At 44.2% G+C, this 22,986-nt stretch overlaps 2 protein-coding genes across 4 annotated transcripts in view; both read right to left on the bottom strand.

Annotated features, from left to right (window-relative positions):
- The window catches only part of SCAI (suppressor of cancer cell invasion), a 247,948-nt gene that overhangs the window by 164,080 nt on the left and 60,882 nt on the right, over positions 1-22,986 (bottom strand). The window lies entirely within an intron of this gene.
- On the bottom strand, positions 12,034-15,690 carry LOC117368454. Its single transcript, XM_033962131.1, has 2 exons — positions 15,069-15,690; positions 12,034-14,937 (listed from the first exon to the last, which is right to left on the bottom strand). The coding sequence occupies exon 2, from the start codon at positions 14,934-14,936 to the stop codon at positions 12,222-12,224; it is 2,715 nt and encodes a 904-aa protein (XP_033818022.1). The 5' UTR covers position 14,937; positions 15,069-15,690; the 3' UTR covers positions 12,034-12,221.

Below are 22,986 nucleotides of genomic sequence, written 5' to 3'. Positions count from 1 at the left end.
TTGGGCATATTTAACAATACATTTACACGGATATGTGAGCAAAATGGATGCCCCCAAAGCCCTAGTGTCCTGTTGCATAGCTAGGAAAAGTTTCCTCCTTTCCTGGGTAACCTTAGTTACATCCAGGAATACCCATATCTTTTTTCCATAAAACAGTTCTTTAGAAACATGAAAGTAAAGTTTCATGAAGGAATCAATGTCCCGTTGGAAAATAAAAGAAGCCAAAAGAGTCATTCTTGGAGTCGTATCTGTAATAGATTCCTCTAAGATGGCTGAAATATTATTTAGGTCCAATTGTGGAGTCAGTTCTCCGGCCTCCATTGTATCCCAGATTTTAGGTGAACAGGGCAAATAATAAACTTTATTTAAAGGAGGTTTATTATCCGAGGTATACTTTAAGATTTCCACTAAATATTTCTTGAACATATCATAGGCTAATATCTTGGGTACTTTGGGGAAATTCAAAATCCTAACATTCAGCCTTTGATTAAAGTTTTATACATTGTCAAGTTTACGATGTAGAGTCGTTAAATCTTTAATTGCAGTATTTTTAAAATCCACAAGGGATTTCACTTCTGTTTTAACTTCCGTGAAGATTTTTTTTGCTTTGGTATTTGAATATTCCAGGGCCTTGGTTAAATCAACCATCTTACTAGCCAAGATTTTTACCTCTGTAGAAGTCTTCGTTGCCTCAGAGTCCATCTTCTGTAGCAGTCCCCAAATTGCTGCTAGCATCACCTCACCAGAGGGGATTATCTCTCCAATGTTAGTAATCGTCGGCAGAAGCTCATCTGCTCTGGGTGCTCCCCCATAGGAGCTCAGTGTGCAACTTTGGCAACACTTTCTGTTCCTACTGCCAAAGCAGCAGAGTCGGCCTGGCAGGGAGGAGGTTCAGTGAAGGGAAGTGAAAGTGAGATCTCGTTTCCATGTGGGCTGGAGCCTTCTCTACTCTCCCCCACCGCCAGAGTAACTTCGCCTCGCTGGATGCAGATTCCAGGTAACAACTGCTCAATTGTCTGCTGACGAGCTGGGGGCATCAGCGTCGAGGAAGCTGGCGCCTTAATGCTCCCTTTCCTCTTATGGGGCAGGTTTTTTTTTTGCGATTAGAACTCCCGAAGCAGAGAGAGCCTGATCTTAACGTCTGGTCGATGCCGCCCTCTTGGACCCCCCCAATCTGAGGCTAATTCTATTCAGGTTTTATCACATGTAAAGCCTATTTTTACATGCAGAAAAGGCCTTTTATAGGATTGCATGTACAGTAGAAACAGCTGTGATGCACATGTGCATGTTGCAAAATACATGGATCACACAGAGTAGGTGCATACATTTGTATAGTTTAAGAGCAAGGTCTGGTTCCGGGACCTTATTTTCTAAAAGCACATAGTTACCTACAAAACGAATGCCTTTCCAGAGCTCTCACGTAGATGTCCTATTTTAAAATCAATCCTAATGAAGCTAGTTTTATAAACAGAGTGCCTTTTTGAAATGTCCAATGTAGGTAGCTGTGCATCTTTAGAAATGATACTATGATTGATCTTCAAAAAGTTTCTGCACTATTATTTTTTTTAAAACACTATTTATTAAATATCTCAAAAGCAAATTACATCACTTTTCCAAAGGTGAGCTGGCTTGCCTGACTAATCATATGACATTCTACGACACACCCTCTTACTACTTCTCCCATCCCAACCATTTCCCACGAAAATATGAAAGTGCGAAAATTCAAATATGGGGGTACCCCAGGAGTGTAAGGGAAAGGGAAGAGTCAATCTGATAGTCCTCATCTGTGGACACAATCCTACGCCGTTTAGCCCCTTTGCTGACTGTGTCTATCTCTAACCTAAGGCTGGCTGGCAGCGGCCTGAGAAAGACCCCTCAACAGACTCCCAGACTGACCTGACTTCAAACTCTGTAGGAGAAAGGCCTGGTGTAACAGTAACACAAATTCTGGGGGAAAAAGACATCATCTGTGTTCCTGTTTGCAGTGCTGTCAAATTTGAAAGGCCTGTATTGCCACAGAGGGAAAACAAAACCGGCATGGGCTGACCCATAATTTAGACCTGTCTTCTTGCACCCTAGCCTGAATGCAATATGAACACAGTGGAGAAACCTAGAGATTAGAACTGCAGGTTGAGAGCCAGGGAAACCAGGGTTCAGATCCCACTGTGGTTCCTTGTGGAATACAGGCAAGTCATTTAACTTAGATTGTAAGCCCTTGGGACAGGGAAATATTACATAACATAACATAAATCTTTATTTATATACCACATTAGCCTTTCAGTTCAAAGTGGTTTACAGGATGAAAAAACATGGAGAAACAGCAAATTTTAACATCTAAGGAATAATACAAGTTTTGCAATCACATATAACAATTAGCAGGGAAACAGCAGAGGTATGTAAGGGGTGAAATAAAGAATAAGAGTGGTCTAAACTTAGATCAACAATGTGAAATGGTAGTTAATTTAAACTGGGTCATCCTATTTGAGGAAGAGGAATGTTTTTAGGAATATATATAGTATTTAAATATAACTCACTCATGGTACATTCAAGCTAGTGTGCAAAAAGACAGGTCTCAATTATGGGTCAGCCCATGCCGGTTTCGTTTTCCCTCCGTGAAAAAATAAAGCAGTATTTTAGATTAGCTGTGGGCATGGACCCTGCAAACCAGGCCAAATGGAAAAGATGTGAAACTGAAAAAAAAAAAAAAAAAGAGTCAGTATGATTGGTGATCCTTAGCAGGCAGACCTGAGCAAAGCAGAAAGGCGAAGGAAGATGGAGTGCTGTTGTTTAGGGAACTGAGGACTATCCGACCTAGACGTGATCCACTGTGATGCTCAATGCGTTTCCTCGTCATTGTTCTAAAAGCCAGTAATAACTCTGCAATCTGTCCTAGTAGTCAAGTGATCCAAACAACTTTGCCTTAACAGAGCTCACAAACACAATGTGTGCTTATGAAGTCTTATTTTTCAAGCTTCACACATCTGCAGGCTGCTTTATGAATACATCACTGCCAACAGCCAAGCACTGAGCAAAACATTTTTACATATAAAAATCTATAGTCTCCTAGTGTGCTATTTTACAATCTGCTGTATGCACTCAATACTATTGTCATCAAGACACAGTAATTGTTTATTCAGTAAAGGTCAGATTTAACAGCAGGGAGTTAGCCTAAGGGTACTCATTTCTCTGACTTGCCAATTCAGTGCACCCACTGCCTCCACACTGCACACGCTGGTATGTTACAGCAATCATGTTTTAGATTAAGATCTACCATTAGAAAAAGAGAGACAGAATTTAATTTTTCATTCCTCATAAGTACCAATAAACAGCCTCATTATTCTGAGCGATCTTCTGTCAGAAGTTTGGATCACATGAAAACAGAGAAGCTGCATTGTGGAAATTGTATTCGCTTTCGTAATCATAGAAAGAAACTTGGATTTTTGGCAGTCTGGTAGCTGTTTTACCAGACTGACAGAAGAGTAAGCCAAAGATGATGATTTAAATGAATTATTGAACACAATGAAGTGCCTTCTTTGGAAGGGACCAAGGCGGGATTGATGCATAAACTCATACACCTCCGGATAATTTTTACATCGATTCAATAGAATAAACCAGTTTGGTTGATAATCTGCTCCTGCAGTACCCCTTATCCGCCCTGATTTTCAGGATATCCGACATGGATACATGAGAGATAGATTTGCATACAATCAAGGTAGTGCAAACAAATTGAAAAGTCCAAAAATAACCTGTTTAAAGCTGAGTTGTTAGTTGGCTTTCGGAACACATTGTTTTGGTCCTGGTTTTATGCCATTTTATGCATGGGTACTTCTTGTAGCCTTGGCTTTTCTTAAGTAAAATCAATAATGTCTACTAGATCTACAAGTTAATGTATGAGATTAAGATGAAAGAAGACCTGTATCAAACTGTCCTGGGGGGGGAAGGGGATAAGGGTGAAAAATATCTTGGAACCTTTGAGGGCGATGTACTACTGTGTGAACAGATTCACAAAAGCAGATATGTGAAAAGAAAAACTGTACATAATCTAATTAGCAAATTTCTTTTCATGCTGCTTACATTCCCAATATCTGGGGCTCAATAAAGTTTGCGAGACACTGCTCTAGGGTATACAGTATATATTCAGGTCTTCAAGTCTCTTCTTATACATTTCCTGGCAGAGACTTTTTTCCATTTTTGTTGCCCTCCTCAAAACACATTACTCCACCTTGCAAATGTCAGATGATATCTTCTCAAGGTCCCTTTCCTGGTCCATGCACATCAGCCTCTCTCCTCTTACTGCATATCCAGCTTCATTGGATTACTGAACTGAAAATGCATCATTTAGCATTTCTTCACACTGAAGTTTCATTGCCAAGCATTACTCAAACATTCAAAATTTTATACATGGCTTCTCATAGGTCTACTCTCTCCCATGCAAATCTTCATGTTATCTGAGTTTCCAAATTTATTTGATGATGTTATTGGATTTGAATTATTTATCTGGATTGCTTTGTGACCTACCTAATAGTTAGATATTTTTATGTTTTTGGATTATCCAGCCTTCAGCATACCTACAGAAAAGCAGCATGAAATCCAAGAAAACAATAAATACTAGGCCAGTGGAATATTGTTGAATTGTGACCCTTTATCCAACATGCATTAAGCCATGCTGCCCTATCAAAAGGACTCTTCTACACAACATTTAGAGGTCCTTCTACAAAATCACAGTAAATAGCACCAGAAATTATCTGCACAACCTTTTTAGAATAAGAGTGTTGCTCACAAGCCACAATTAACTTTGGGTGCCGGACTTATATCTCATAAAAGCAGTTAACCCTCCGTCCGAAGTTAGGTGTGGATAAACCTAATTCTGAAAAACCGTGCCTAGCTTAGAAATGCCCCTGATTTACCCATGCCCTTTTCATGGCCACATATCTTTTTGAGATCTGCGCAAGACCTCATAAAAAAGAAGAAAAGAGCGTTCATCTTCTACAAACAATCAGGGAAGCGAGAATCCAAGGAAGATTATCTGGCAAAGTCAAAAGCGGTCAAAACGGCAGTCAGGGAGGCCAAACTCCAAATGCAGGAGAACCTTGCGAAGAACATCTAGAAGGGCAATAAATCCTTCTTCCGGTATATTAGTGACAGAAAAAGAAACACAGATGGGATAGTACGCCTTAAGAAACCCGACGGGAACTATGTAGAATCAGACTCCGACAAAGCCAAACTTTTAAATGAATACTTCTGCTCGGTCTTCACTTGCGAGGTGCCGGGATCCGGCCCTCAGCTGCCGACGAGGGAAAACTCGAAAGACCCGTTTCAAAATTTCGAGTTTATGCCCAGCAGTGTCTATGAGGAGTTATCAAGACTCAAGGTGAACAAAGCTATGGGACTGGACAAACTACACCCCAGGGTGCTCAGGGAGTTGAGTGACATCCTGGCGGAACCGTTATCCGCGCTCTTCAATCTTTCCCTAAGTACAGGAAGAGTCCGGTTGGATTGGAAAATGGCTAACGTCATTCCACTCCACAAAAAGGGATGCAGGATGGAGGCTGAGAATTATAGACCGGTGAGTCTCACATCGATAGTGAGTAAACTTATGGAAACACTAATCAAACGCCAATTGGATACAATCCTGAACGAGGAGACTCTAAGAGATCCTCATCAGCATGGTTTTACGAAGGGAAGGTCCTGCCAATCAAATCTGATCAGCTTCTTTGACTGGGTAACAAGAAAGCTGGATATAGGGGAGTCCCTGGACATCGTGTACTTGGACTTCAGCAAAGCGTTTGATAGCATCCCACACCGCAGGTTATTGAGCAAGATGGGTTCGATGGGACTGGGTGAAACATTAACCGCATGGGTTAGGGACTGGCTTAGAGGTAGACTTCAGAGGGTAGTGTTAAACGATACCCTCTCCGATACGACGGAGGTGATCAGCAGAGTGCCGCAGGGCTCGGTCTTGGGCCCGATCCTATTTAACATCTTCGTAAGAGACTTGGCTGAGGGGCTTCGAGGTAAAATTACATTATTCGCCGATGACGCCAAACTATGCAACATAGTAGATAACCACATAACAGATGAAAGCATAGTGCCCGACAAAAGCTCAATGCCTGACAGTATGAAGCAGGACCTACTCCTGCTGGAGCACTGGTCAAAGACTTGGCAACTAAGTTTCAATGCCAAAAAATGCAAAGTCATGCACCTTGGCTGCAAAAATCCATGCAGAACTTACACCCTAAATGGTGAGATCCTAGCAAGGACTGTAGCAGAATGTGACTTGGGGGTGATCATTAGCGAAGACATGAAGACTGCCAATCAAGTGGAGAAAGCTTCATCCAGGACTAGATAAATCATGGGCTGTATCCGTAGAAGTTTCGTCAGCCGTTGTACAGATCCATGGCGAGATCCCATCTGGAATACTGTGTACAATTCTCGAGGCCGAATTATCAAAAAGATGTGCGGAGAGTTGAGTCGGTTCAGCGAATGGCCACCAGGATGGTCTCAGGTCTCAAGGATCTCCCGTATGAGGAACGACTGGGTAAGTTGCAGCTGTACTCACTCGAGGAACGCAGAGAGAGGGGAGATATGATCGAGACGTTCAAATATGTCACAGGCCGTATCAAGTTGGAAGAGGATCTCTTTTTCCTTAAAGGACCCACGGCAACAAGAGGGCATCCGTTGAAAATCAGGGGTGGGAAATTTTATGGCGACACCAGAAAATATTTCTTCACCGAAAGGGTAGTTGATCGCTGGAATAATCTTCCACAACAGGTAATTGAGGCCAGCAGCGTGCCAGATTTTAAGAAAAGATGGGATTGGCATGTGGGATCTCTTCATGGAGGTAGTTAGGGGGTAGGCCATTAGTGTGGGCAGACTAGATGGGCCGTGGCCCTTTTCTGCCGTCATTTTCTATGTTTCATGTTCTATGTTTCTATGACCAGTTAGGCACAGTTGGTGGAGAATCACGTGAAGATGACTGCGCATAACCTCCAATTGGTGTCAATTAAGTGTTTGTTTACACTAACAATTGTAATAATTAATCAATAATTGGCCCAGTCAAGCAATTAAGCTGCACGCAGCTCTCTGATCTGTGCACAAAGTCCAGCTTCGATCTTTTGACCCCATAGAATTTAGGGATTAATGTATAGTTTATCACATGAAGATGTGCACAACAATGTTTGACGTATGTTTTTGGTCAGCAAATGCAACAACAAAGGTGACCAATTGGTGTTCAGTCTCTTTTATTGTAATGGACTCGACACAATTGTATTTCAGCCCACAAGGGCCTGCCTCAGGAGTTTTAGAATAAATCAATACGAACAATTTCCATGAACCTTTCTAATGAACAATTTCCATGAACCTTTCTAATGTTCTAATGAACTGCAACTGTGATGAACGCCGTCTTCTGCTGTCTAGTCCATTACAATAAAAGAGACTGAACACCAATTGGTCACCTTTGTTGTTGCATTTGCTGTTCACTGTTGTGAAGGCAGTTTCTCCTGTATGTTTCCAAGTACCGGTATGTTTTCGGTCACCATGTGTAAAAGTGCTTTTGGTGTTAGGTGGTATATCATGGGCAGAGAATGGGTAGGAAGGCATTTTGCGATTAGTGCACTGTAAATAATGTGAATTAATTGGCACTTTTCAATTAGCATGGTACCATTTACTGGTGCTAAGTGCTTCTATGTTAACTCCAAGCAAAGCATTGCTTAATACTGTAACTGCAAATTTATTGTGGCACCTGTAATGGCAAAAGCTGGGAACGCTACTATCAGTTGTTACATTAAACTAACAGATATTTCACAGTAAAATCCTCTATTAAGCTACTGTAACTTCAAATTTGACTGCAGCTTAGTAAAAGTCTCTTAATGTTATATGATCCCTTCCAACCTGTCTTTGTATAGTACGAAATACAGTACTAAATGGTAAGAAAACAGCAGAAAATATGTTATGAAGAACATAAGATATATCATACTAGGTCAGTCCAAACATCAATCAGACTGACTATTCTATAGGTCACAAGTACCTGGCAGAATGCCAAAGAACAGATCCATTCCTTCTTGCTCATGCCCAGAGATAAGAAGTAGCTTTCCCAAGTTTATCTAGCTTTTAATGGTTTATGAAATTTCTTTCCAAGAGCTTATCTAAACCCTTTTTTAAACCCAACTATGCTAACTGCTTTCACCACATCCTTTGACAACAAATTCCAAGCACTTGCCCCAGATTCTTTACATGGTGTACAAGCACTTAGCCAGTATTGCCGCCATTAATTTGACATCTTGATTTGAAAGGGAGATGGGTCTATAAGATCCTGGGAGCTCAGAGTCTTTACCTGGCTTGGGAAGAAGAATAATGTGAGCAGTGTTTGACCTTCCCGGGTTTCCCCCTTCTGAAGCGTCTTCAAACATGTGTTGTAAGGACTTTTAAGACCATATCACTCAGGATATTTTATAAAATTCCGGCCCCATTCCATTAGGACCCGGGGACTTAGAAAGGGACAGGTGACTAATAGCAAGTCTGATCTCTCTGTCCCTATGGACCTTATTTAAAATCTCCAGTTGCTCCAGAATAAGCGTTGGAAGGCGTAATCCTCAGAAAAAGGTTTCCTTTTTTTCCACCTCAACCTGTCCTCAGCTATATAAAGAGGTGTAGAATTGTACAAATTGTTTCTAAATTTTCTCTAAATCAGTATGGCGGGTTCCCTGAGCATCCTGAATGCTCTCTTTGAGTTGTTGCTTATGGGGCGGGTATACTAAATTGGCTAATTTCCTTGTTTTCCCATCTACATAGTTTATAGCGTTAAAAATATATATCTTGCTCTGCTCTAGCAGTCAGAATCTGATCTCTTTACAAATCTGTAATATTTTATGCTTACTGGCTTCATTTAACCTGTGAACATGAAGTTTATACATCGTTTGCAGCTCCTGAGAAAGATGCAGAAGGGTACATTCTCTGGCTTTTCACTTTCCAGCTATGTAAGATATATTAGAAACATAGAAACATAGAAAAAAGCAGCAGAAAAGGGCTATAGCCCACCAAGTCTGCCCATTCCAAGTATCCCCTCCCCTGAATTTACTCCCTTAAAGATCCCACGTGAGTATCCCATTTTCTCTTAAAATCCGTCACGCTGCTGGCCTTTATCACCTGGAGTGGGAGTCTGTTCCAATGATCCACTACTCTTTCGGTGAAGAAGTACTTCCTGGAGTCGCCATGAAACCTCCCTCCCCTGATTTTCAGCAGATGCCCTCTGGTGGTCGAGGGTCCCATGAGCCAGAAGATATCATCTTCTGACTCGATGCGTCCCGTGATGTACTTATATGTTTCAATCATATCTCCCCGTTCTCTTCTTTCCTCAAGTGAGTACAGCCGCAATTTTTTTAATCTTTCTTCATACATGAGATCCTTGAGCCCCAAGACCATCCTGGTGGCCGTTCGCTGAACCGACTCGAACCTCAGCACGTCCTTTCGGTAGTGTGGTCTCCAAAACTGAACACAGTACTCCAAGTGAGGCCTCACCATGGCTCTGTACAACGGCATCATAACTTCAGGTCTCCTGCTGACGAAACCTCTGCGGATACACCCCATCATTTGTCTTGCCCTAGAGGAAACCTTCTCCACTTGATTGGCAACCTTCACGTCCTCACTAATGATCACCCCTAGGTCGCGTTCCGCCGTGGTCCTAACCAAGGTCTCACCATTTAGTACATAAGTTCTACGCGGGTTTCTCTTACCCAAGTGCATTATCTTGCATTTTTTAGCATTGAAGCCTAGCTGCCAAGTAGTTGACCATTGTTCCAGCAACAGTAGGTCGTGTGTCATATTATCAGGTAATAAGCTTTTGCCTACTATGTTGCAAAGTTTGGTGGCGTCGGCGAACAGTGATACCCTTCCTCTAAGTCCTTGCGTCATATCTCTTATGAATAAGTTAAATAGAATCGGGCCCAGGACCGAGCCCTGCAGCACTCCACTGATCACGTCCGATGCTTCGGATGGGGTACCGTTCACCACCACCTTCTGAAGTCTACCGCTCAGCCAATCCCCAACCCATGTAGTTAGAGTGTCTCCTAATCCTATCGATTTCTGCTTGTTCAGTAATCTTCGATGAAGGACGCTATCAAATGCTTTACTGAAGTCCAAATATACCACGTCCAGTGACTCTCCGGCGTCCAGTTGTCTAGTAACCCAGTCAAAAAAGCTAATCAGATTAGATTGGCAGGATCTACCCTGGGTGAACCCGTGTTGGTGTGGATCACGCAGTTTTTCTTCGTCTAGGATTGTGTCAAGATTCTGTTTGATCAGTGTTTCCATGAGTTTACACACTATAGACGTGAGACTCACTGGTCTGTAGTTTGCTGTCTCTGTCCTGCAGCCCTTTTTGTGGAGTGGGATTACGTTGGCGGTTTTCCAGTCCAAGGGGACCCTTCCTGTGCTTAGGGAAAGATTGAAAAGAACAGATAATGGTTCTGCCAGGACTTCCCTTAACTCCCTGAGCATTTTGGGGTGTAGGTTATCCGGTCCCATGGCTTTGTTTACTTTGAGTCTTGATAGTTCGTCATAGACGCTACTGGGCGTAAATTTGAAATCTTGAAACGGGTCTTTCTGGTTATCTCCCGTCTGCAACTGTGGACCAGCTCCCGGCGCTTCGCGGGTGAACACTGAACAGAAGTATTTGTTTAGTAGTTCTGCCTTCTCAGAATCTGATTCCGCAAAGTTACCATCCGATTGCTTCAGGCATACTATCCCATCTTTGTTTCTTTTCCTGTCACTAATATAGCTGGCCCCTACGAACCACCTTTCCAAGTATATAGTTGGAGACACATCGGCCATAGAGTTATTCTGTAAATATTCCTGGAATTTAGCTCTAAAAAATATGGAAATCCTTATCCCTGTATAAATGTGGTGCTAATTTCCACATACATTTTGATCTTTATTTAGTAGGTGTAGGGCAGGGATGTCCAACCTGCGGCCCCGTGAAGTATTTTGTGCGGCCCTGGTAGAGGACGATGCAGTGTTTTCCTCTACTGCCCCCGGGTGTTTACCATCTTTCCGGCTCCCTCCTCTGTCTTGCTGCAGCGTTTGTGCAGCCCCAGAAACATTTTTTTGGGCCAATGCAGCCCAGGGAAGCCAAAAGGTTGGACACCCCTGGTGTAGGGTAAGGGATAGCGGAGCATGATCTGATACATTAGACAAGAGAGACTGAGGGGAGTAAGTAATCAAGCCTTGCATACACATTATGTGGATGAGAAAAGAATGTGTAGTCTTGCTCATCAGGATTCAAGATCCTTCAAGCATCCACCAACCCCACTTGGTGCATAAGAAAATTCACCCCCTTAGACTCATGATGGGCATCCACCGATCTGGGTGGTTTGCGCTCCAATGCTGGGTTGGCAACAAAGTTAAAATCCCCCCTAAGAGAAGTTTATAGGATGGATATGCAGCCAGAGTAGCCACTAAATCAGTCTAAAAGCTATGTTGATAAACATTAGGAGTGTATACACTACAGAGTACCACTGGCATAGCTCATAGCTCCCCTGCTACTGCTACATATTGTGGCCGGGCCAGACCCCAAGTAGGTGGGAAACCCCGGCTCGGATCACAGGTAAGATTTTAGGAGCGCCTTTTATATGGTTGGTCAAAGGAAAACCCCGGAGACTGGACTTCTAGCAAAACTTCTTTGGGTTTATTAACATGCCAGCCCCAAAACATCACTGCATGCACATTTGTCACAGTCCTTGAGTTCACAGTCTTTTACATAAGTCCCGGGCACACCGAATGTGCCTCTGCCTGTGACTGTCAATCTTCCTCAGTGCATTGACATCATCATAAAAAAAAAACAGAAAAATTTGCTTCTGCAGTTTCTTCACTGCTTCTGAGTTGTCCCCTCTTAGGGTTAAGGGCTTCTCCTAGCCAGAGTTGGCTTGTTACTTTACAGCTGAGCACAACAGGTGTCAGCAAGCTTTCCACTATACTTTCAGAAAAAAAAAACTTTTTTGGCTTTTATTATTTTCCTCTTTCTCTCCTAGTCCCTCCCTTTGAAGGACGTTCACAACCTGAACCCAGGTTGTGCGGGCAAACCTCCCTTATGCTAAAGGTCTTAATCGCCCACCCAAACATGCCTCTAACATCCAGAATTTTAATTCAAAGGGCACTTAAGAGAACTGAGGTTCAAGGAATCCTTTTGGCATTACTTAATTAGGCACTGCTGCCATGCCTTTTCTAGCTCAAGACTCCATGTCCATGTCTTCCTCAAACATGTATTCTCCAGAGCCTTCCTCACTGAGCATTTCCCAGGCTGGCTCCAGGGGATTAGGGCTCTCTATGAAGTCCTGCACTTCTGCGGGTTCTTCCCATCCCCCTCTCTGAATACCTGCCAGCCCTCTCAAATCATTTTCCCCTTCAGGAACACCCTCTAGCTCCTCACCCCAAAACGTGCTAGGAAAGTTATGGTACTTCCCTGGAGGTAATCTCTCTACCCTGGTGGGCTGGTGTCCTGAAAGCTTTCTTGGCTGGCTGGTGGAAGAAGGGAGATAGCAGCTATCTTGGTTTGCTGCTGGGCTCCTACAATCCGGAACAGGTGAGCCTCCTCCTCCTTCCTGATTACTCTGCCATCTGCCTATTTGAGGTTTGCTTGGTTGCAGGGCTCGGTGACCAGCTCCACCCCCTTCTACCTGGATTCCTCTAACCTGGGGAAAGGAGTAATAGGGACTGGCTTGTGGTTTCAGTGCCCTCCCTTCCAGAATCCTGGGCTGACTCCACCCCTGCTTTTCCACCATGTTATTTGGTTGTGCTACCCTGCTGCTTTTACCAGGAGAAATAGGCTTTATTTTAGAGCTTACAGCCTTAAGGGCAGTATTTCTGACTGGACCCACAGTCTTTTTACTTGTGACAGGGGCTTCCCTGTCACATACCCCCCTACTTAAAACACTATTAGTCCTTTCCAGGTCACCCCCCTCTGAGTGTCCTTCCCCTAGACGTGACAGGATCTTTTTGGGTATAGGTTCTTTCCCTGTCCCCACTTTCGAATCTGAGGAGCCCCATCCTTGCTCCCCTCGAGTTGTGTCCGTTCTTATTTCCTCTTCCTTCAGCTCAGGAATCACGGCACGCTCACATATAAGTTGGGCAATCCAATCTCCCTCTTTTATCTGGTATTCTTTTTCCCCTAGATTCATGACTAGAATCTTTAAGGGACCTCGGAAATCCGGGTCGATCACTCCAGCCCCAATGTGGATCCCATGCTGGAGCGCCAATCCCGACCTTGGCGCAATGCGCCCATAACACCCCCCAGGTAATCCTACTACCAGGCCCGTGTTCACTAATCCTCTACCCCCCTTGGGTACTTTAAGCTCCTGGATACTGCTTAAATCTATTCCCACTGAGCCCGGAGTAGCCCGAGCTGGCATCCTGGCTTTAGAGGATAGCCTCATGAACTTTAACACTGGCTTCCTAGCGGCTTGCTGGGCTACCGCTATCTGGACTTCCTTGCAACTAGACCCTGGGGAAGCCTCTGCACCGCCTCCTGTAGGAAGCTCAATACCCTTATTACATTCAGAGCATTCCTTGCACCACTTTCTCACCTCTTGCTCTAGGCCCGGCCAATAAAATTGGGCCTGCAGCCGTTTAACCGTAGGGTCTTGGGGTAGGTGAGCTTTCCCCAGGTCTCTATGAATGGCCCAAAATATCTGTCTCCTAAAGACAGCCGGCACTACTAAGCGCCTTTGTTTACGCCTAGCCCTGGGATTCCACCCCACCTGGTACAGCAGACCTCCCATCACCTGGAATTGGCGGGATCCTCTTCCTATTTCCTCCCACTGCTCTATAGCATAACTCAATGTGGAATCCCCCCTTTGCTCCCGGCCTAAGGTAGGGAACCGTTGCGCTACCTCATAGGGTACCCAGGGTTTCCAAGGCAGTTGACCTTCTCCCCCCTTGCTTTGGCAACAGGCCTTCTTATCAGCTCTCCTCTCGGACCTACTCTTGGGCCTCTTCTGGGAAGGCTTCTCCAGAATACTATCTTCCAGGGGAAAAATTTTGGCTAACTCCCCTTCGGACCCTACCGGAGCCCTACCTCCCTGAGCGCGAAAGCAGTCCCAGAAATAGGGCCACTCCCGCCCCAAGATCACTTCATATGGGGGCCTTGGCATAAGTGCCATATTCAAGGCATGCTTTCTCCCTTGATGTTCCACCCCGACTTTCTTTATCTCATAAGGTAAGGAAGTTCCATGCATGCATTGTATGTGTGATTTCCCTTGAGGTCTATCTATCTCCTGCCCCTTGGCTTTGAGGATCCGTGCCCACACCCTCTGAGATAGGATAGATTGGTTGGCCCCTGAGTCTAACAGGGCCACTACTGGCACCCCCTCCAATTTTAGTTGGACCATGCACTCCTCCTTAAGACCCAGTATTGGGAACCCAGCCCTGTTCGTCAGGTTCCTCTTGGCCGGACATTGCTGCCTCCAATGACCTGGCTTCCCGCAGGCAAAACATTTACCAGCACGTGGACCCCTGGCTGGACCCTGATACATGCCCCCGGCTCTCCAGAAGCATCTTTTTAGACCTTGTATCAAGGCTCTAGGACGCTCCTTCTGGGCCCTATATGCTGCTTGGAACTGTCTCTCATAATGGTTTGGGCCATAGCCCCGATAAATGTCATCATCTGCAGCTAATTTGTTCAGTCTAATCGGTTCCCCAAAAGGAGTTCCTACCGGACCGCCAACCGCTCCAGCGCTGTCGGCCACTGGCCCTGTAGGTCTCTGGGCCAGGTTAGTGATGGCCTGGATCTGTGCCCCCATCTGTTGCAACAACTCGATATGTCGGGTTTGCTGTGCTTGATGGTCTGCCTTCCACAGATCGGCCTGAGACTGTAGCATGTCCTGAAACCGTTGCTGGAGTCTGTTCATCTCCGCCTCTAATCCGGTCAGGAACTTGGACGCCTCCATCCTGAAAGTAAACCAAAAAGAAAAGGAAACCCAAGTGCGGCTCTTAGCTTCAGGGATTTCCCTCCGCCCTTTCCAGAGTTCTCTGGTCCCCTTACCCTGCAATCCACACCAGCCCTCCCTAAGTACTTTTACCTCGGGGACTGATGTGTCTCAGCATTTGGGATCTTAGGGCCTCCCCAGCCACTCCTCCGACCAGGATCTCTGGAACACAGCTCACACGTCTGGATTCCTCTCCGCTCCACCGCAGACTGCTCTCCTAGGCACCTTGCTGCTACTTCTTGGTCCTCGCCTAGAACCACGCCCTCCTGGCGTTGCACTTCCTTCTGGCTTAATATTTGTAATCCACAAAAGGTTTAAGTCGAAAGAGCAAAAATCATTAATGTCACTGTTTCCAGCACTCAGGTCTTCCAAAAAAAAAAACAACCCCCAAATTGTCCCACACTTTAGGATTCAAATCCCGGAGTATTGCCCAACTCTGTACACAGTATCTGGTGGCAATATCTTCCCTTCAAATTGCAAATAGTTCTCTGGGGGTTTTTTTTTTTTTTTCCAAGTCCAAAATCACAAAAAAAAATTCACCAGAATTTCCTTTTTTTTTTTTTCCACTGGTGCACTTCCTTCACCAACCTGTGGGCGGCGCTAGATCCCACCACTGCCACCAACTTCCTGTGGCCGGGCCAGACCCCAAGTAGGTGGGAAACCCCGGCTCGGATCACAGGTAAGATTTTAGGAGCGCCTTTTATATGGTTGGTCAAAGGAAAACCCCGGAGACTGGACTTCTAGCAAAACTTCTTTGGGTTTATTAACATGCCAGCCCCAAAACATCACTGCATGCACATTTGTCACAGTCCTTGAGTTCACAGTCTTTTACATAAGTCCCGGGCACACCGAATGTGCCTCTGCCTGTGACTGTCAATCTTCCTCAGTGCATTGACATCATCATAAAAAAAAAACAGAAAAATTTGCTTCTGCAGTTTCTTCACTGCTTCTGAGTTGTCCCCTCTTAGGGTTAAGGGCTTCTCCTAGCCAGAGTTGGCTTGTTACTTTACAGCTGAGCACAACAGGTGTCAGCAAGCTTTCCACTATACTTTCAGAAAAAAAAAACTTTTTTGGCTTTTATTATTTTCCTCTTTCTCTCCTAGTCCCTCCCTTTGAAGGACGTTCACAACCTGAACCCAGGTTGTGCGGGCAAACCTCCCTTATGCTAAAGGTCTTAATCGCCCACCCAAACATGCCTCTAACATCCAGAATTTTAATTCAAAGGGCACTTAAGAGAACTGAGGTTCAAGGAATCCTTTTGGCATTACTTAATTAGGCACTGCTGCCATGCCTTTTCTAGCTCAAGACTCCATGTCCATGTCTTCCTCAAACATGTATTCTCCAGAGCCTTCCTCACTGAGCATTTCCCAGGCTGGCTCCAGGGGATTAGGGCTCTCTATGAAGTCCTGCACTTCTGCGGGTTCTTCCCATCCCCCTCTCTGAATACCTGCCAGCCCTCTCAAATCATTTTCCCCTTCAGGAACACCCTCTAGCTCCTCACCCCAAAACGTGCTAGGAAAGTTATGGTACTTCCCTGGAGGTAATCTCTCTACCCTGGTGGGCTGGTGTCCTGAAAGCTTTCTTGGCTGGCTGGTGGAAGAAGGGAGATAGCAGCTATCTTGGTTTGCTGCTGGGCTCCTACAATCCGGAACAGGTGAGCCTCCTCCTCCTTCCTGATTACTCTGCCATCTGCCTATTTGAGGTTTGCTTGGTTGCAGGGCTCGGTGACCAGCTCCACCCCCTTCTACCTGGATTCCTCTAACCTGGGGAAAGGAGTAATAGGGACTGGCTTGTGGTTTCAGTGCCCTCCCTTCCAGAATCCTGGGCTGACTCCACCCCTGCTTTTCCACCATGTTATTTGGTTGTGCTACCCTGCTGCTTTTACCAGGAGAAATAGGCTTTATTTTAGAGCTTACAGCCTTAAGGGCAGTATTTCTGACTGGACCCACAGTCTTTTTACTTGTGACAGGGGCTTCCCTGTCACAATATCTACCATTTTTGTCTGTAATGACCTTGTGGACATGCAAAGGTAGTTTTTTATGCACTAGGATAGCTACTACTCTCTGCCTCCCATTAAAGGAAGTGGACCACACATCATCCACCCACCCTTTTTTCAGCTAGGCATGTTCGTCATAGAAAGATGAGTTTCCTGTAAATATATAGTATCAGCCTGCAGCTTGCGTAGCATCAACAGCATTTTGGTGCACTTCACTGGGGAATGAATACCATCTGCATTTAAAGATATTACCCTGAGTTTAACCATGGTCTAGGAAAGATAATACCTTGTCTAACAAGAATATCCTAAGTGGTCTAAGGATGAGGATCCCCCAGCTAGACCTCCCTTCCCTCATATAGGAGGCCAACTTCCCTCTTCACCTCCAAGTCCAGCAATCCATACAAGCAACATTCTTCCTCCCCCCACACCCACCACCACACACTCCCAAACCAACCAAGGAAAAAAAAACTATCCCATCAAATTTTCAAATCTCCCCTCTCAACCACCACCACCTCCCATCTCCTATATTAAACATACTGAACCAATCACAAAGAAGTGTCCCCCCCGGGAGCCCCCCTGCCCATTCACACACAATGTAGAAAAAAAAGAAACACTCTAGACTTAGAATATTTACAACAAGTATAAGCCTAGGGTTATGCCTAATATTCTCCCATCCATCAAAGAACAGCTGAGACTGCCTCCTACGCGCTGGTATAATAAAAGAAAAGATAACATAAGATGACAAATGAAACTGATTGTGAGAAGTACCAGTCAACTGGTCCACACACAGCCCAGTATTAGGTTAGAACTGGCAAGCTAAGTGCAGCTATCGTCAAAGCTGACGGCAACAGTTCAAATCAGGCAACTCCTCACCCCAAAGGTTACTAAAAGATCATACATGGTCAAACTCTAGGATCCGAGCCAGTCACTATCTCCCTGTTTCCTCCGAGGGTAGTTTTTGTAGAAAGGTCTCCAAGTCCTGAGGTTTGTCAAAAGAAAGATTCTTCCCATGATAAGTTAGCTGCACTCAGGCGTTTGTAGAGGGCCGAGCAGTAAGGGGCCATTGCTTTCTGGTGTGCCGCAACTGCCGAGAAATCTTGAAATAGCAGGACCGAGTGATTCTCATAACTCAGCTGCTTACATTCCCGATATCTGCAGATAATTTTTTCTTTGTCAGCATAATTAAGAAATCTCATGATCACAGGTTGGGGTCTAGAGTTGTTGTCTCTCGTCACCGGCAGCCTCAGGGCAATGGATCCTAGGGCACCAGTAACAAAAGAAAACTCTTGTGAGCCACTACGGGCTGCACAAGGAAAGAAATAGGCCACCAAAAGAGACCACCACAATACCAGGTAAGCGTATAGCCTCAACCAAGGTCTGGATTTATTCACAAAAAAACAATTCAAACCAACCAGCTTGCCTAGAGTTCAACAGTTCCACATTGGAAGAAAGAATATCAATCTTGTCAGGATGTTCAAAAATATAAAGTATAGTCCAAAGCAAAACAACTGTAATTCCAAACAGTCCCTGGATTAGTGCCAGCCAATAAAGTTATTGGAAACCCTTTTCCTTGGGTCCTTCAGTATTGGGAATCAAATTCAAATTCTCAAATAATCAAATTCAAAAACTCATAATTCAGGCTTTTCAAAGCTGCTGCTGGTTCTCCAGCAGATTAATGATTCAAAACTTTCAAATATTTCAAAACAGTCTCTAGGCCCCAGCATCTGATTTGCTGGCCAGGGAGTGTGCTCTGTGTGGTCACAATTTGCAAATAATATGCCCTCAAACCCAACACAGAAGACACAGAGCAATCCCCACTTCCTGGGACTGGTAACAGACCTTCCCCCCACCCAGAGGGAAAGAAAAAAAAATCCATAAGCAGTTCTTTAAAGTTCTTACAGGTGCCACCAAGCACCTCACCTTCTTCAGGGTTACCCAGCAAAAGGCCTTTAGTAAACTTAGCCAACAGTATCCAGGGTAAACATTTAGGCAGTTTAATTAACTTGCCTTCAGTCTAGCAAACTTCCATTGGCAGGGCTCCATTCAGCAGTTCAGGATATGGCTCTAGCTCCATGGTCTGAAGATCCTGGGGCATTAAGTTTGGTGGCTCCGGTCCAGCCTCTGTCAGCTCTATACATTCAGACTGTTCACTTCCATCCAGAGCTCTCAACCCCAAGCCTCCCTGCCTTTTTTGTTGCTCCTCCTTTTCCTTCTGCCTCTCCAAAAGTTCTGCGCTCTGATGTAATAGCCTGCAGCCACGCCCTAAACTCTCAAGTGAAAAGGCTTTCCGGCTGGTTCTGCTTCCAGCCTGCATGTGACTGCTGGGAACTAAGCAAGAGCTGTGTGGGGGCTGTGGAGCAAGCAAATCTGCTCTCCTGTTCCCTCTAGAGGCCAAAAAAGAAAAGTCCCCAAAATGGTTAGTTTGGGGTTTAAAATGAGCTATTTCTAGTGTCTTTGCTTCAGGTTTCTGCACTGCTCTGGGGACAGACATAGCAGGCATAGGCTGAATACCACACTCTAAGCTGCCTAATTCTGTGCGCTCATTCGATGTGCATTGTAGCAGGCTCCTTGTTCATCTGGAGTGCTGTTGGAAACCGAGTTTTAAGCCATGAGCGCAGATTTCCCTCTTTTAATGTTTCTGGTATGTCCACCGCCCGTAAGTTGTTCCAGCACGCTCAATGCTAGGAATGATTAAGAAGGGGACCACGAACAGATCGAAGAAGGTTATCATGCCGCTGTACTGAGTCATGGTATGCCCTCACCTGGAATACTGCGTCCAGCACTGGTTGCCATATATGAAGAAGGACACAGTACTACTCGAAAGGTTCCAGAGAAGAGCGACTAAAATGGTTAAGGGGCTGGAGGAGTTGCCGTACAGTGAGAGATTAGAGAAACTGGGCCTCTTCTCTCTTGAAAAGAGGAGACTGAGAGGGGACATGATCGAAACATTCAAGATAATGAAGGGAATAGACTTAGTAGATAAAGACAAGTTGTTCACCATCTCCAAAGTAGAAAGAACGAGAGGGCACTCTCTAAAGTTAAAAGGGGATAGATTCTGTACAAACGTAAGAAAGTTCTTCTTCACCCAGAAAGTGGTAGAAAACTGGAACGCTCTTCCGGAGGCTGTTATAGGAGAAAACATCCTCCAGGGATTCAAGACAAAGTTAGACAAGTTCCTACTGAACCAGAACATACACAGGTAAGGCTAGTCTCAGTTAGGTCACTGGTCTTTGACCTAAGGGCCGCCGCGTGAGCGGACTGCTGGGCACGATGGACCACTGGTCTGACCCAGCAGTGGCAATTCTTATGTTCTTATATAATTCTCCTGGTCCTCTACACATTTGATGAGCTGCTGAGCCAAGTGCTTCAGAACCTGCATTCTGGTGGTGAGGGAATCAGCCATCATCTTGTGCTGATTCGGTCCTCCAACTGCAGAACTCTGTTGTTAAATACGCTCATACTGTCTTTAACTTCTTGGATGGTAGTTTGTAGTCCCGACATTTTGTTATCAATAATGGCAGTAAGATGTTTTAGCCTGTAGTGGAGCGATGACTATGTGCTCCCTTATGCTGCATAACCCATCAAATTAAATTGCTAGAAGTGCAGTTCGACCTTTAGAAATGAAGTAATGATCATTCGAAGCAAATCCGAGCAGGAAGGCCAGGGGAATTAGCAGAGCAGCTCCTGGAGTGACTCCCGGAGCTACACCCCGGGGCATCCTGCTCAGACTGTGCACATCACATGATCCCCCTAAACAGTTTTTATTGAAAAGTTTTTATTGAAAAGTTTTAATTGGTACAAAGATCACACAACAATATAGAGCATCAGAAAACATAATACATCCTCAACTAGTCACAAAACCCCCCTACCCTACTCCATCTAAGCCTCCATCCTCTTACCCAGCCTCCCACTAGAAGTAAGAAACAAAATTCCCCCAGAAGGCTTGGACTCTTATAGCCCTCCAGAGTAGAAGGAAGGAAAAAGAGAGAGAGAGAAAGAAAAAAACAAAAACCCAGAGCTATACAACCAACATCTTTCCATTTTGTAATTTATATTTGTGACTCTTGATTTGTAATGTACAGTGTGTATAATAATATCAGGGTAAGGTAATGGAAAATTTTTGCTCACATCAACTCGGTCCTTTGCTCACACAAAAAAATTTTTGCACACATGAACTTGCAAGAACATTGCCTTCACTGATCCTGACCTTTTAACTTTTCCTTTTAATCAAGCACTATTGTTTACCTGAAAGGCAACTGAACAAAAGAGCAGTTTCTATCTGCCTAACTGAAATCATTTTGTGACAGAGGTAGATAAAATTATTCCTATTGTTGTACATCACACAAACATAACATCTTTAAATTATTCTTTGCACAACCCAGAAAGTATTACAAGTTTCTGGTCAATATTCCATTTGCCAAGGCAGCTCAAGAACATTGTTTCTACAGGTGCAAGTTATCAATCACCCTCATAGCCAAAATCAGATAAATGGCACCAAGGCCCATATTTTCTAAATGGTGGCTTAACTTAGGTGCCTAAGTTAAGTCCAAAACGCCTTTTAAAACAGTATTTAAAAGAAATTTCAAGGTGCCTGTGGTGCCTAATAAAACGGCACCGAGATCGCACCTCAGTGGGTGCTAGAAATGTAGGCCCTGAAAACCTTGACCTACGTTTCTGGTGCCTACCTTTGCCAGAGGTGCAATTCTCTAAATGGTGATATCGTATGACTGACATGTAATCAGCAGCCACCAATAACGGTGCCATTTAGAGAATCTGGGCCCAAGTGTCCTGCTGGGGGTTTATCAGATTTCAGCTTTTATTTGTAAAATCAGTTCACAAAAACCATATTATTGCTTCTTGATGGGTCAGCCTGCATTTTTTTTTTTTAATGAAAGTTCTCAACCCATTTCAAAATGCACCTTGCTGGTCTGGTTATCAGTATATTAAAAATCACAATGCATGAGATAAATTTGCAGGCAATGGAGAAAGTGCATGTAGATCTCTCTTGTACTTATTCACTGTTAATAATCAGAGATCAAACTGGCTGGGTGTGTCCTGAGGACTGGGTTGAGAATTGCGTCAATGTTCTTAGAGCCAGAAAGACTGACTAACATTTATCTGCCAGTCTCTGGTGAGGCTATTTGAAATACATTTGATCCTTTTCTGGCAAGCACTGTCACAGCTTACCATTCTGTCTTGCCTAACACATTTTATTTTTTTGTACTTTTACAGCACATTTTCAAAAATATATTGGTACAACTTTCAGTATCTCAACACCTTCTGATTTTGATATTTTATCCCCAAAGGACTGGCTTTCAGCAACCTGCATATTATATACAGTAGATCACTAACACATTTCATCCAAACATGTTTCTAACACATTTTATAATTTGTACTAGTCGTTTGAAACATATGCACACATGCCTCTATGGCAGAGGGTTGATAAACACACGGTCCTGGTCCTTCCCCCACCACAGGTATGAGCAGTTTTGATTTCTCTAAGAAAAGCAGCAATAAAAGGAGACTGATAAAATCAGGAGGGGGATTAATCTGCCTTTAACAAAACAAGTAGTCATTCTAACCCTAGCATCCAAATTTCAGGATGCCTCATAATGGGAGAAAGAAAGAGGGAGCCACCATGTTCATATTATCCAATCAAAGCAAGGTACAGAGAGGAAAAAGACAACCATGTGACTTGTACATGTTCATACAAAGCTCTACTAAAATGGCTGAAATGGTAGGTAAACCTCCCACCTTGGTATTTCACTTCCTCTGGTTTTAACTGCAACACAGAACTACTGCATCTTCATTTCTAAAACTACGGAAAACCTTCATCTGGTTCTAATATCCTCCTCATCTACCTCCAATTAATGAAATTGCCAGCCGCTCTTTAGTTTGCATAATTACTTATTTGTATGACGATCTAAAACAGCTATGTGTCAGTAAAGAGCAATGAAATCAAGGTAATGAAAAGCAAATTATGTCCTAGAAAATGAAAAGCAGAAGCCCCCCTTT

This window comes from Geotrypetes seraphini, chromosome 10 (genome assembly GCF_902459505.1).
Source record: "Geotrypetes seraphini chromosome 10, aGeoSer1.1, whole genome shotgun sequence".
Lineage (NCBI taxonomy): Eukaryota > Metazoa > Chordata > Amphibia > Gymnophiona > Dermophiidae > Geotrypetes > Geotrypetes seraphini.
This window is presented reverse-complemented; position numbering and strand designations above follow the sequence as displayed.

What these genes read in the sequence shown, in the direction of transcription:
- LOC117368454 (XM_033962131.1), bottom strand. Translation starts at nt 14,936, where the DNA reads ATGGAGGCGTCCAAGTTCCTGACCGGATTAGAGGCGGAGATGAACAGA.